The sequence below is a fragment of the Patagioenas fasciata genome, chromosome 4 (assembly GCF_037038585.1).
Source record: "Patagioenas fasciata isolate bPatFas1 chromosome 4, bPatFas1.hap1, whole genome shotgun sequence".
NCBI lineage: Eukaryota > Metazoa > Chordata > Aves > Columbiformes > Columbidae > Patagioenas > Patagioenas fasciata.
The window spans coordinates 79190698-79203587 of NC_092523.1; the positions used below are offsets into that span (position 1 = coordinate 79190698).

General features: G+C 38.3%; 1 protein-coding gene across 6 annotated transcripts in view; it reads left to right on the top strand.

Annotated features, from left to right (window-relative positions):
- CCSER1 (coiled-coil serine rich protein 1) overlaps positions 1–12890 on the top strand; it is a 436344-nt gene that overhangs the window by 346174 nt on the left and 77280 nt on the right. For 2 of the 6 annotated variants that reach the window (XM_071808259.1, XM_065837733.2), the window contains one exon: positions 5944–5990. The exons of the other annotated variants lie outside the window; for them this stretch is intronic. In XM_071808259.1, the coding sequence (XP_071664360.1) occupies positions 5944–5990 (47 nt within the window). The remainder of the gene's footprint in view (positions 1–5943; positions 5991–12890) is intronic. 6 annotated transcript variants of the gene reach the window in all.

Consider the following 12890-nt stretch of genomic DNA (forward strand, 5'->3'; position numbering starts at 1 on the left):
TAATATATTGTGAACTAAGTCTGCTTATAAGCATGTATATGTATTGATTTTTACTTAGCAAAAACCAAATAGAGTCATCTCACTTTGTTTTAGAACTCAAGAAACTTAATTCAGATTTTAAAATGTGACGCGTAAAGGACTACGAAATTCTAGGAGGAATAAAATAAATGTATACAACGTATTTTAAAAGCAAGCGATATAAAGCATTTCCTGTAACCTTGATTCTCTTACTATCGCTGTGCAAAAATTCTCAGAAGCAAGCTAACAAAAGAGATAAAAGACAAACAAGGCTAAAAATATGATTATTACTCTATTTTTAATATGTTATCATAACTATTAAAGTACGATTTACCAGTTGTTGTTATAAAATCTTTTGAAATTTCTTTTTCAGCAAAATGAAAGTCTTTGAGGAATGAATTACGGGTTGATAATACATGGCCCTTTCTGCTGAACTGAAAGTTCTCTAAACTTTGAGGCGCACGGTGAAGCTGTTTGTTGAGTCAGTGGATCTTCCGGGTAGTTCTGAGATAGCTCTGTCTCTGAGAAGCTGCCTCTGTGCTCATCAGAGCCTCACCAGACGCTCTTGTCAGAAAGAGCATCTTGGCTCAACAGCTGCAGAAACATTTGGGATGCCGTTGTTACCAGAGGAATAGTCCAAGTGTGCATGTTTTAAATATCATTCTGCTTGGATTGATAGCCTGGGAAGAGAATTTTGAGTACGATTATAATACTCAACCCTAATCAGCTGTCAGGCCATGTCAGATACTTACTTGTTTGCCAAAGCAGCATCTAAATTGGAAGATGAGTTGGTTACTGTAGTTACAAATGATGGAGCACCCGGAAAGTGCTCTTTTCAAACTAACCTGTAAATTAGAGAGGCATGATAAGCTGGTGAATATTCTCTGGGTGTTTATAGAGAAGATATTAGGAAGGGTTGTGCTCGCTGCTATTTCTCTAACTTTTGTTTTAAGATAGTATTGCAAAAACCACTGCTGAGCGTGCTCTGAGTGCAGCGTATTCGGTGTGCGCTACAGCTGATGAACTGACAGCGTCATCGAGGTTGGGAATGACGTTTAGTTCAAAATCTTGGACGTGGCCGTTTTCTGGAACTTCGATGTTGAAAACCATTCTGCTGAGCCGTGGGGCTGAGCAGAAGAATTAGCAAAATGGTACAAATCACAGTATGCATGTTGCCAGAATTCTTGGATTATTTTGAGTAGGAAATCTAGAAATAAAAACTCAAATACCTTTCAAAGTGTTTGCACCTGTATTCTTGCAAAACGGTGCCACCCGCTATTCATTAAGTGACGTTGATTATTTTCTCGTAAGGAAATCCTAGTTTAGCCTTCAAACGACTTTTCCAACCCAAATCGCTTTTTCTCAAGCCCAGACTCGGAAGATAAATTCAAAGAGTGAGTGTGCGTCTCAGTAAAAAGCGAATGTACCCAATATAAAGTAATAGAGCTAATGACAGAGCGTGCTGTGGACATAAAATGACGTAGTCCCACAGATTTAACTCATTGTCATGTTCTGACCTCCTCCATGGGGTGTACACTTGTAAACCAAAATGTCATAAAATTATGGAATTATTTCAAATATACATGCATGATACCTCTGTGTCATAACATTGAGCAATGTTACGCTGTTATACAATCTTTTGGAATTTATCTGTAAATTGTTTTCAGCTTTGCCAGTAAGGCTCTCTTGTTTTTCTTTCTGAAAGAAGAACACAGAGCTACAACCGGTCTATAACCATCATTATATATGTTTAATGCCAAACTCATGACCAATACAATATAGAAAAATCCCGACAAGTTTTCATAACTTAAAAATCATAACTCAAGTTGTTTGCTGTAGCAAAGATGAGCACATCTGGGAAGGGGAAAGCTTTCCAAAAGGAATTACCCAAATTAACTGAAATGTTCAAAGTAAGATCACTTTTTTTCCATCTGATCGATATCCTCAGAGAGAAGCATGAGACACATTTTATTTCTGAGCGATATCTTTTCATTTACACCCGCTCAGCTCATTAGCACAGTAAAAAGCCAAGATCTTGTACTAGCTGTGATGAAATAATTGCTGCAAGCTGAATGTATAGACACATTTTACAAGTTAAATGTACAAAATTCACCCATTAGGATCCCTTTTGCCCCCAATTTGTCATTCACTCTCAATTAAGAATTTTCTGTAGAACAAACAAACAGAAGTCCCTCAAGGACTAATTCTTCAAGGTGCTGAGAGTATTGAGATGGCAAAATATCGCTTGCTCCAGCCAAAGTCATTTCTCAGAAGTTCATACATGGCAATTTCCTTGGCCTTTTCTTCAATCAGTCTTGCTTTTGATGGTATAACATCTTTGTTTCTTTTAATTACAACAGTAACAGTTTGGGATGAACCAGCAATAGGTGTGATCCTACATATTTGTCCTCTGGGTTGGAGGAAAATGAAATATTAGATAGCTTTTTGCAATTAGGCTGCTGTCAAGTTTCAGTTTTATATGATGAGAAGCAAGAGAGTATTTCAATAGGAAGGTGGGTACTAGTGTTAAGTGGGTGGTGGCGATAATTCTGCTGAAATGAAATCCCTATAAAAGTCAGTGTAAAACCAATTTATCCTCTTGAAAAGCTGCCGTCCTGTGCCAATGAATTTAGGTGGCAGCCTTGAGGTTTCGAGAGGAAATGAGTTTGTTCTTTGCCCAGAACAAGTCTGGAGTCGTGTTCAGTCACTCTCCTGATAAAGCAGCTCAGCAAACTTTAACTTTCAGTTTCTGCTTTTACAGGAGAGTTGGATTTGTGTTGTGTTTTGCTGAGAACATGGCTGTGCATAACTAAAGGATATCTTGTGCGTGAACCTCTGGTGCCCACAGCACTCCTGCTTTTATGTAAAAAGGCAAATTAAAGGGAGGACCTAGTGAGTTTGGAAGGGAGGATCTTTTTCAGTCGACAAAATGACTAGAAATAAATGGAGTGATGAATTAAAATCAGTATGTCTACTCATGGAGTAAGGCACTCGAGCATGATATATATGAGGAGTTATCGCCCTGCATTCTTTGATCCCTCACGCTGAGAATTAAATGTAAAAGTCTCATTCTCAGTCTGAAGGTTGAACACAAATCCTTGGGAGCCTTCCCCTGGTAAATTGCGTCCTGTCACTTTCCCCAAGCGTTCAAAACTTTCAGCGAGGTCAAACCCACAAATCCCTTCCCTTAACCTCCTGTTTCTGTACCATCTCTACACCTGGACTTAAACCCCACGAAGATTTACTAATGCGGGTCTTTTCTCTGTAAATCTCCCTCTCTTACAAGGCCATATAAAAGTTGATGGCAGATCAAATGTGCAGTACTTGCATGCTGGTTAGCCATCGGAGGAATAATTAATTGTAACTATTCTCTTTCAGGCCAAAAGATTCATTTATTTACATGCACCAAATGATAGATATCTTTTTAGGACTGTGTCTTTAATTAGGAGGTAATGTTATAAAATTATAAACATTATAAAATGTTGGGAAATCTACTTAAGTCACGGAAGTCTTAATAAACTTTCATTTTGCAACAAGTCTTCTGGAAGGTTTCCAAGTGGCTATTGGATGTTTCTGGACAAAACCATTATTCTTCCCCAATAAAGAGACATGGCTAAGACAATTGTGACCTGCTCAAATTAAGACACGCCAATAAATGTAGTATTGATGATATTCATTAAGGAGATTACATTAAAATGTAAGGACAAGAACAAACTGTCTTTGTAAAACCAGAAACAAGGCGTTTCTTTTTGAGACAACCACTTTTTTTATGGTTTCGTCTGGCAAACGGAGTTTACAATGGTAGGGCAGCAGTAGCAAGGATCCTGCATTAATTCATAGGCAAACGGGTGGGAATCGATGCAAGGGAACAGCAAGGGACACATGAAAGAACAGAGGTTTCCCAGCAGAAATTAATCAAAGAAATTGCCATTTGAGGCACTGAAGAGAGAAACGGGGTCACAAAAACAATTAAAAAAGAAAATCAGCTTTGGAGAAATCAGTCTCATAGTGTTTTCAGTCCCTTTGGCCAGGCGGGTGTGGAAAGGTCCCTCTCAGTTGGTCCCTGGAGCACTTGATCCTGCTGCTGGGTGGTTCTCCCCAATCCTCTGCTTTGGTTGGGTGATTGGGGGTTTGTGGTTGCTGGTTTGGGGTTTCTTTGGGTTTTTGTGGTTTTTTTACTTCTTAGGGTTTCATACGTTTTGAGGTCATCCATATGAGAATATCAGATAGGTCGCCACGCAGAGGATGGAGGAGTAGGGGGATTAATGGACGCTTTTCTAAATTATTCCCTGGTCTTTGTTTAATTGAAATTGTAACAGAATGTACAGTCGAAAGCAAATCCCAGGGATGCGATGTGTGTGTAAATGACACTGGGTTTGGTTGCGGGTGCCTTGTCAGTCCAGGGTGAAGCCGACAAGTGAGTTGCGGCAGAGCCTTGGGTGCCATCAGCGTTTTGCCGAATTTGAGTCTCGATCCTGATGTTGGATTGAATTTAGGATTGTTTTTATTCATAAGATGGGATTGCACCTGTTACCAGTTCTACGTAGACTTTTTGAAAAAAAGTGTTAGTTTCAGTTATAGGTTAAATGCCATTTGTTTGGGGTTTTCCTTCAATCCTTAGTGGTATCCAATTAGGATTAGAAGGCGTTTAACTTCTCTCAGTTAACCATGGCTTTGCTGACCTACCATCAAAACTTTAGCAGAATCTCTATTTGAAACTGCTACCAAGTGTCCCAATTTTAACAAAAATACTAGGAAGAGATGGGATAACGTGGTAACTTTGCTGCCTGCGTCAGGAGATTCAACTGCTGTTTCATCCTTGCACTTTGTACGGTTTTACAATCGCCTTCAGTTCTGTGCATTGTATGTGACTTTAGAACGTAACTCTTTGCGTGAACCCAGCTTGTAGTTCTGTGTTTTATTTTGGAATGATTTTCTCCGTAATTGAAAGCTGTGATGGTGCACTAAGGAGAACGGTGGCGTAAAAGAACTGACTTGCAGCGATTCCAACATTCCACTTCTTTGAACCATCAGTAAGGCTACATGATACGTAGCCATTTCGCCTTGAAACATGGGATTTCAGTCTATAATCTAATTACTGCTGATTGGGAAAGCAATTTAAATTAATTTGAAAATAAAATTAATGATCTTTCAGATAAGTCAGCTGAATAACAGGAAAAATTGATGCTATTTTTCATCATTATATGGTCGCCTTAGTTGTATTTGGTTTTTCAGTTTTATTCATTTGTTATGCTGCTCAAATTACACCAGTAAAATGTATGAACCAAAACCCCTACATAGCACTGAAATTATAGTTTTCTTAAAAAAATAAATGGATCAGGTAGTTCTTAGCAAAAAGAAATGTGTCATTCTTTGTAATGAATTGATTTTTTGTTTGCTCGTTGGCTTAAAGGACTTAGGGCATAAGTTTTACATTTATTTCCAAATTGTCATCATTGGGTAGTGTTCAGAAAATGAATGTGATCTGTGTTTGCACAAAGTAAGTGATCTGTGAATACACAAAATATACAATATATACCATGTATGTAATATATACAATTACGTGTGATGGTAGCAAATGGTTAAAAAGCTACCAGCAATTTTTAATGCTATTGAGGCTAGTGCTATTATTTCCATCTCTAAGAAACTGAAAAGGTCAGAATGAGAGATTATTCGTATGATTCAGAGATTCAGCAAACTGAGTAGCATTAACATCTTTAATTTCTCATGAACCTTCATTCTAACTAAAAAAACAACCAAAAATCATAATAGGAGTCCAGTTATTGAAGGGGGCATTTAATTTTTCAGTATATTCATGAAGTTTTCTAGTTGTTCACCTCTGCTATGTGGTTTTAATATCATTCTCATTCCTTCTCTTTTCTTGTTTCCTCGCATCCATCCATTGTCACGTGTTGCATTTCACAGTCTGTGTCACCGTCACCACCGTGTGAAGGCAGTGCCCACATCCCCAGGTACGGCGTCTCTGGAAACCTGTGCGTGTGTCTTCAAACCTTTCCAGTGTTGTGCATCGTCATAGCAAAATGATGTTAACCTCTTCTATGCCTCTTTTCCTTTCCCCTTGGACATAAATGTTCTGGGCCAAAGAGATGCTGTCTTTCTTATGGACCAGAAAGCAGTTTTGATCGTCCATATGTCATGGCTTGGTCCCTATACATTTTTTTTATTGGATTAACATCTACTACACAGTCTCATTTGTGAAACATGTCTGAGCTGCATAGTTCACTTAGTTTATAGTGTGCTTGTGAATGGTTTTCGTTAAGTTCTCAATACTCAGCTGTAGTTTTCACCTCTGTAATGGCAAACACTGCTGAATAAATGAGTACCTTTGTCATTCCTCTCTGTTCTAGTTCTGTGTATCCAAACTGTCATTCATCAGTGATATGTGCGGCTTTCAGAAACGTGGTATGTGCAGATTGCAATGTGCCTGATTTGTTTATTGATTTATTTAGTAGAAAGTAGCAAGATCCTGAATTCATTGCCATGTGAATGTTTAGAACTTTCTAGTGGTGTTTGTGAACATCACTGGCTTGTAGCTTGATGACTTTTGCACTTTGGCAGAAGCAAATTGCATTAAAGAGCTGTTGCAAGCAAGCTGTCGGTAATAGTGGAAAACTGTTATACAACTTGTTTTTCTGGAATAGAAAACTGATGTAATTAATGAACGTGAGTTTGTGAGCTTATGCACATTTATTATGCATAGACATGTTAAATGTGAATGCTGCGTTTCTAAGCATTCTGCGTCCAAGAAGTGAGAAAGAACAAGAATTCTTTCTAAATGCAAGTTACTAAATGCAGAGCTGGTGAAAATGAATATAACCTGGTTGCTTCTGATGGTAACACACCTCACACACCATTTGAAATGCCAGTCCTTTCAGTTTAACATTGCTTTGGGAACAGCTTACGTTCCTTAGGGTTCTCTAAGCTGCAGTGTACCTAGACGGATGAATTACTATTGGAAATGATTGAAAATTAGAGCTTGACCATCTCTCAGCTTTTCCATTCTTATCTTCAGTGCCTCTGCAACGACTTGAACAGCATAATCATTTTCCCATGCGAACCTAATTAACTTGTTGTATCATTTAAACTCCCCTTTTGCCAGGGCAGTAGGAGCTGTTTTGTCTGTCTTGTCCACTTCAGACAGTAAAATGATAATAATAAGTATTAGCAAGTCATGAAAGGGAAGTGGCAGGTACTACTTTTTAAAGTAGTACTCTGAAATAGCTGGATTTATGTCTACAGCTGTTTCTTGTATTGAGTGATAACAGTATTTAGAGCTGCTGAGGTTCATCTCGGCACCTCATCATGAGCATATGTAGAGGAATTCAGGATGTATATTGCCATAAATAAGACATGGTCCTAAATAACCGCAAGCTGTAGCTTTATGGCACGCAAACTGCAAGGTGCATTATTGCGAGGTGAACCCTAAATGAACCAGCACTGCTTCCTTGTGATGTCCCAACCTGTATAATTACATTACCTTAATGGATTTTCCTGACTTATTAGTAAGGTAAAAGATGTGGGATATAAAATTAGCTCTTAATTGCCTCAATTAAGCCAATGGATAGGGATCATGGTTCAGTTATGGTGATCACATGGGGTAATAGCTTTGTTATGGTAACTGCTGTAGAATCACCTTTTGCAAAAGCACAAGTGTAATTAGGTTTAAAATAATTAAAAATTGATTTGTTTTGAGCAGTGAGCTTCCTAGAGAAGGAAGAACTGGAAACACCGAGCTAACCAGAGATATATGTAATGGGTGGAAGAGTTGTTCAACTGTGAGTCTAATCGCACTGGTGGGCTCGGTGACTTTGCAGGACTCAAATTAGTAGAGACAATTCTGCATTATAAACAGTGTTTGGGTCACAAAAGCACACAGAATACCTGTCATGTACTTAGAAGATTTAAATCTTTTGGTGAATTTACACGTTTAGAGCCCATTTTTTGATTTCGGAGGACCATATAATACTAGCAGCTGCTTGATCTGTGTGTGTAACCTTTGGTCTGTTGGTCAAAGTTCAGTGAATTGTAGGCACCGAAAATCATTCCAAAAGTGAAGATAGATGATAATGGAGGAGGTGAACAGGATCTGAATGAAATATGCAGGTCTTGTATTTTGCTTCTAGGAAGAGTCTGAGAACAAACAGCGTCTCGTAGCACAGCTTATAACAGCGCTGATAAAATCTACAAAATAATTCTGCCTATTTTCTGCATTAGATGTTTCTCATAAAAGTGTAGGGCAGTTCACACCAAAGTGTTACTATACTGTGGTAATCCTCAGTTTGCTGTGAGTTGAGAAAAAGAGAAGTTGTGCTTAGCTACTGTTATTTGAATTCCAGTCCTGGTAATCTAAACCTTCTCTAATTTATATTAGTTAGTTTTATTTATTACAAATATTCCTTAAACGATTGCATAGAACAGACTTCCACTTTTTAGATGTAATCAGTACTGAGACTATGCAAGGGGTGCTCTTTGTATCTGGCCTACGCTGCTGAACTTTCTGCTCTGTATATTTTCACTTGTAAAGCCTTTTTCTTTGCTCACATATTGGCAATTTAAGCTGCCTCACTGAGATTGTATGGATATGGCTATTGGCATTTAAATGCTTTATATTTTTCTCAATGCTGCTTTTATTTAGGTTTTAAGACATGTCATAAATATATTTTTTCATGAGGATGGAATGCCGTATAATTAATGCTCTGCTTATTAAGCAAATCAACTCTATCTGTGGTTTTATTTTATCAAGAAAATACTGCTCAGGTTTCTCTGCGAAGTCCCTGTGGATGAATTTTGAAATGCACTGATAAAGCATAGACACTGAATCATGGTGATCAGATGTTCTCTAGTAACAAGTGGCATCTTTTAAAAATACTAACTTGTGTCATTCAGAGCATCCATCACTTTCGTTTCAGATTGTAATGAAACAGTTCACTTTTGGCACACCACTGTAATGGGCAAATGATAGAGGATAGAAGCACAGGGCAGCGTGTTTCAGTAAATCTAAACAACAGATAAATTATATTCAAAGTCAATATAAATGTCGTTCTTGTTTCCAAGTCTAGTCAGAGCCCGTTAGATGTCTTGATTTGTGTTTGTCAGTACGGAAGGGGAAGGGGTCCCTGTGTGTTTGGTGCGTGCTGCTGCTCTGCGCTGCTGCACTCAGGTCAGCTCCACTTCATCCGGCTTTGGACTCCCTTGCTGTTTTTTACAGTTCTAATTTCAAGCAGTTCATTAAATGAGGGCAAATTTCTCATGGCTCAATGTATTCCTGTGAGCCTTTAATAATTGCAATAATTTCTCATGGCTCGATGTATTCCTGTGAGTCTTTAATAATTGCAATAATCACTTTATTTCCATCTCCACTTATTGGAGCTATTTAAGAAGATACTACAGTAGGCTGAGGCAATGAACGTTTTCTTCTTTCCAGCCATGTGTCTGTCACGCAATGTAAACGCAAATCAAAGCTCCTAAGCATGCCAATTACGAGCACCAAAATGTGTCTCTCCCACAGAAGTTATTTATGCGTACTGCTAATTAGCCATTAAGACCTTTTTCCACTGGAGGAGAATGGATCCATGCGTATGTCTTATTTTGGTTTCTTGTGTTTCGTTTCTTAAACATCATTTATTCTTTTTGTTTGTTTCAGATATTTCATCCAGGAAAACATGTGCTGTGCTTCCACTATCTTGTCTAACCATGCCACCTGATTTTCCCTGAGTATTTTATTGTGTATTTATCGCAGAATTATTTTGGCTGGAAAAGACCCTTAAGGTCATTGAGTCCAACCATAAAGCAGAAAAAAACTCTACATATGGAAAGAATATAATGTAGACATGTGTCTGTTTGAAGGCATAGCATTTCAAATAAATAAGTTGGTGAGGAATCAATGAGAGGTGTAACAGTTAAATGTAGTCAAAAGCGTTTGTCAGTAATTGGGAAAAAATACAGAAATTAACTGAGGAATATGACAGAGAGCAACCATAACGGAGAAAAAACTTGTGAATGGTTATGTGGCTGACCTGCGTAGGATGTAAAGAGATTGGAAGTGTGGGGAGCAAAATGAAAGTTGTCATTAAATTATGGCTATAGGTATTTTAAGGAGGATTTTTGGTAGTATCAAGATCTCAACACCCATACTGTTATTCTTTCCTTCCCCTTCTCATTCTTCTCCTCTCCTCAGTTGCATGTAGCTCCAGCTTTATTGAAGCTTCAGCTTTAAGGGCAGTGATTTATTAGTTACTATCAAGGAAACCCCTGTACACAGGAAGGGAAAACTGCAGAAGTTGTGAAGAAGATGAGCTGATAGAGGAGAGGAAGAAAGAACTCAGGATCACAAGTGCCATATGTGATTCCAAATGCTGGAGGCCCTGAAATCATAGTCAGGGTGAATTAAAATGGTCGAATAAAAGATGTAAACCTGAGATAACAGTATCATCTATGCTAATGGTATGCTTTCAGATTGGATTCTTTAGATGAACAAAACCGGTGAGTTCACATTCCTAGTCTTAGGAAAATGAGAGCTGTGGCATTTAAATAATTCTACAAATTAGCTGAAAAAGCCCTTCAGTTGAATATCTTATTACTGGCAATAATGCTTCTCTGCATTGTCTGACCAAGGAGGAAATGGTAAATATGAAGTGCTATTTGTATGTAACCTTTCAAAAGATGATGTCAATAGGAATAAATGATAGATATGCATTAATCATTGTCCATAGTAGAAAACAGTATTCAGAAACATTAGTTTTGATGTAAAAAGATCCTTTCATACTGTCAAACATGATGGTGGTATGGTAGTGGCACTGTGTGCACCAGTGCTGCTGCTCCGTGCAAATCTGCCTTGGTGGGCTTAGTATGCAAGACCAGTTGCGTTTTCTTATCCAAGTTGTAATGCAGTCTTTTGGAGAGATCAGAAAAGAGAGGCAAACAATGGTATAATTTCAAAGATTTACTGAACTGTGCAGATGTACAGTGAAAGCTGTAGCTTTTCAGGTCGCTCAGCAGTACAGAATGCAGCGAGAATGGTTAGGTGTTTCAAATATTCAGCACTTTTTAAGCTTTTCAGCCAACCAAATCTTAAGAGGACATGGCAAATCTCGCTATTTTTACATGAAACAAAATACGCTGAGATACGAACAAAAATATAACATGCAATAAATAGAATAGGCTATTTATTAGAAAAAGGAGAGAATAACTTTCAATATGAAGGCAATGCATTATACACAGAATGATACTGAAACCATATACTTCTCAAACTAGGTTTATGCTTTTAGATTAGTAAAATGAGTTGAAAAGCATGTTAGGAAATGTGAAGTTTTCCTTGGGAGCTTAATGGCTTATTTGCAGAAAACACAAAATAATCAAACCTGAGCCTGGCTTTTAAAGCACACACTAAGGAAAACAAAGACTTTACTCCTTGATAGTTTCAACAACATCTTTAATCGACCTCACAATGTAGTGGTATTAGAATGCATGTGATCTAGTTAGGTAATGAGATAGGCTGTTTAATAAAACATTAAGAAATAAATAACGGATGTGTTAATAAACAGTGGATCGGTCTGTACAATATAAAACAGGTGACAGAGTTTTTAAAGATGGGTGCACTACACTGTGTGTCATTTTTCACTGAAATTCATGTTCCAATTTAAGAAGAGTGGCAAGACATTAGTAAGAGTCACACCAATTGTATGTGTGAATATTAAGAGAATATTTTATTAGTAAAATCCCCTTTTTTTGTGTGTTCTCGGGAGCAATTTAGGTTTGCTAATCCCCGATGAGTTGTGATGTCCACCGAGAACTTTCCATGTCAAGCACAGCGCACAAGTTAAGCTCCTCTCTTGAAATCAGTTTTGCTGGCAACACTGCGGAGACCCAGGGGAGGAATTCTGTAGCCATATAAAGTTGTTTATGGGTCTGTAATTAGACAGCAATCAGTCAGTGCTTGACATCGTAGTGCTTCAACCAGCTGCAATGCAAAGGTACCAGATTCAACCACAAATCCCTCATTAAGCTTCCAGTAAAACAGGAGTGCCGACCATTAGGACTGTCAACATGCGTCTTATTTTAAATAGGAATCAGAAAAGTGATTGTAGTTTATTCTCTAAATATGTATATTTCCTCTATCCATTTTATTTTGATTTTTCAGCGGTGGTGTGGCACAGTTGAGTAGGTGGAGGTCTTGCAGCTTTCTCCTTTGAAATAGGACCTAGTTAAAATCTTTAGCTTCAATTATAAGGAAAAATTAAGATGTGCTGTGGAGTGAAGCTACAATGGTGAAAGATTAATTAGCTAATATTTGCGAAGCTCTAAAGATATATCGGGCCATGTGGTGTGGGTGTTAAGTGTGACCGCAGCAGGGTTGCTAAATGCACAGTTGAGAGTCAGTTGGAGGGTTGAATTTCTTCCCAATTCGCTCACTCCATCTGAAATCTACAACATTGTGAGGACTTTGCAGCTGGGAAAGTAAACTTGCATGATAATCTCCCTGGCACTAGTGGATCAATATTACTCAATTAGTTTAGCCCATACTCCTCTCACACTCTATTAGGGCCTCTACCTGTCTCATCACACTAAATCCTTTGGGGGGGAACGGAACGGAATGGTGAATCATTCTTCATTTGCAATTCCTTGCCTCTTGGAGACAGGAAATTGAATGTTTTGGGGGCAGTGGTGACTGGCTAAAGGAAAATTCCTATTGTAAAGTGGATGACAGCTGGAGCAAAGGTCCCTGGCCAAGCAGAACCCAGACTGTGGACTCGTGGACAGAAGGGCTGCAGCAATGCGTATGGGCCTCTTAGCATGCACATCAGAAATGTCAGTTACATCAAGTAAAATGCCAATGCAGCGTGATCTCACTG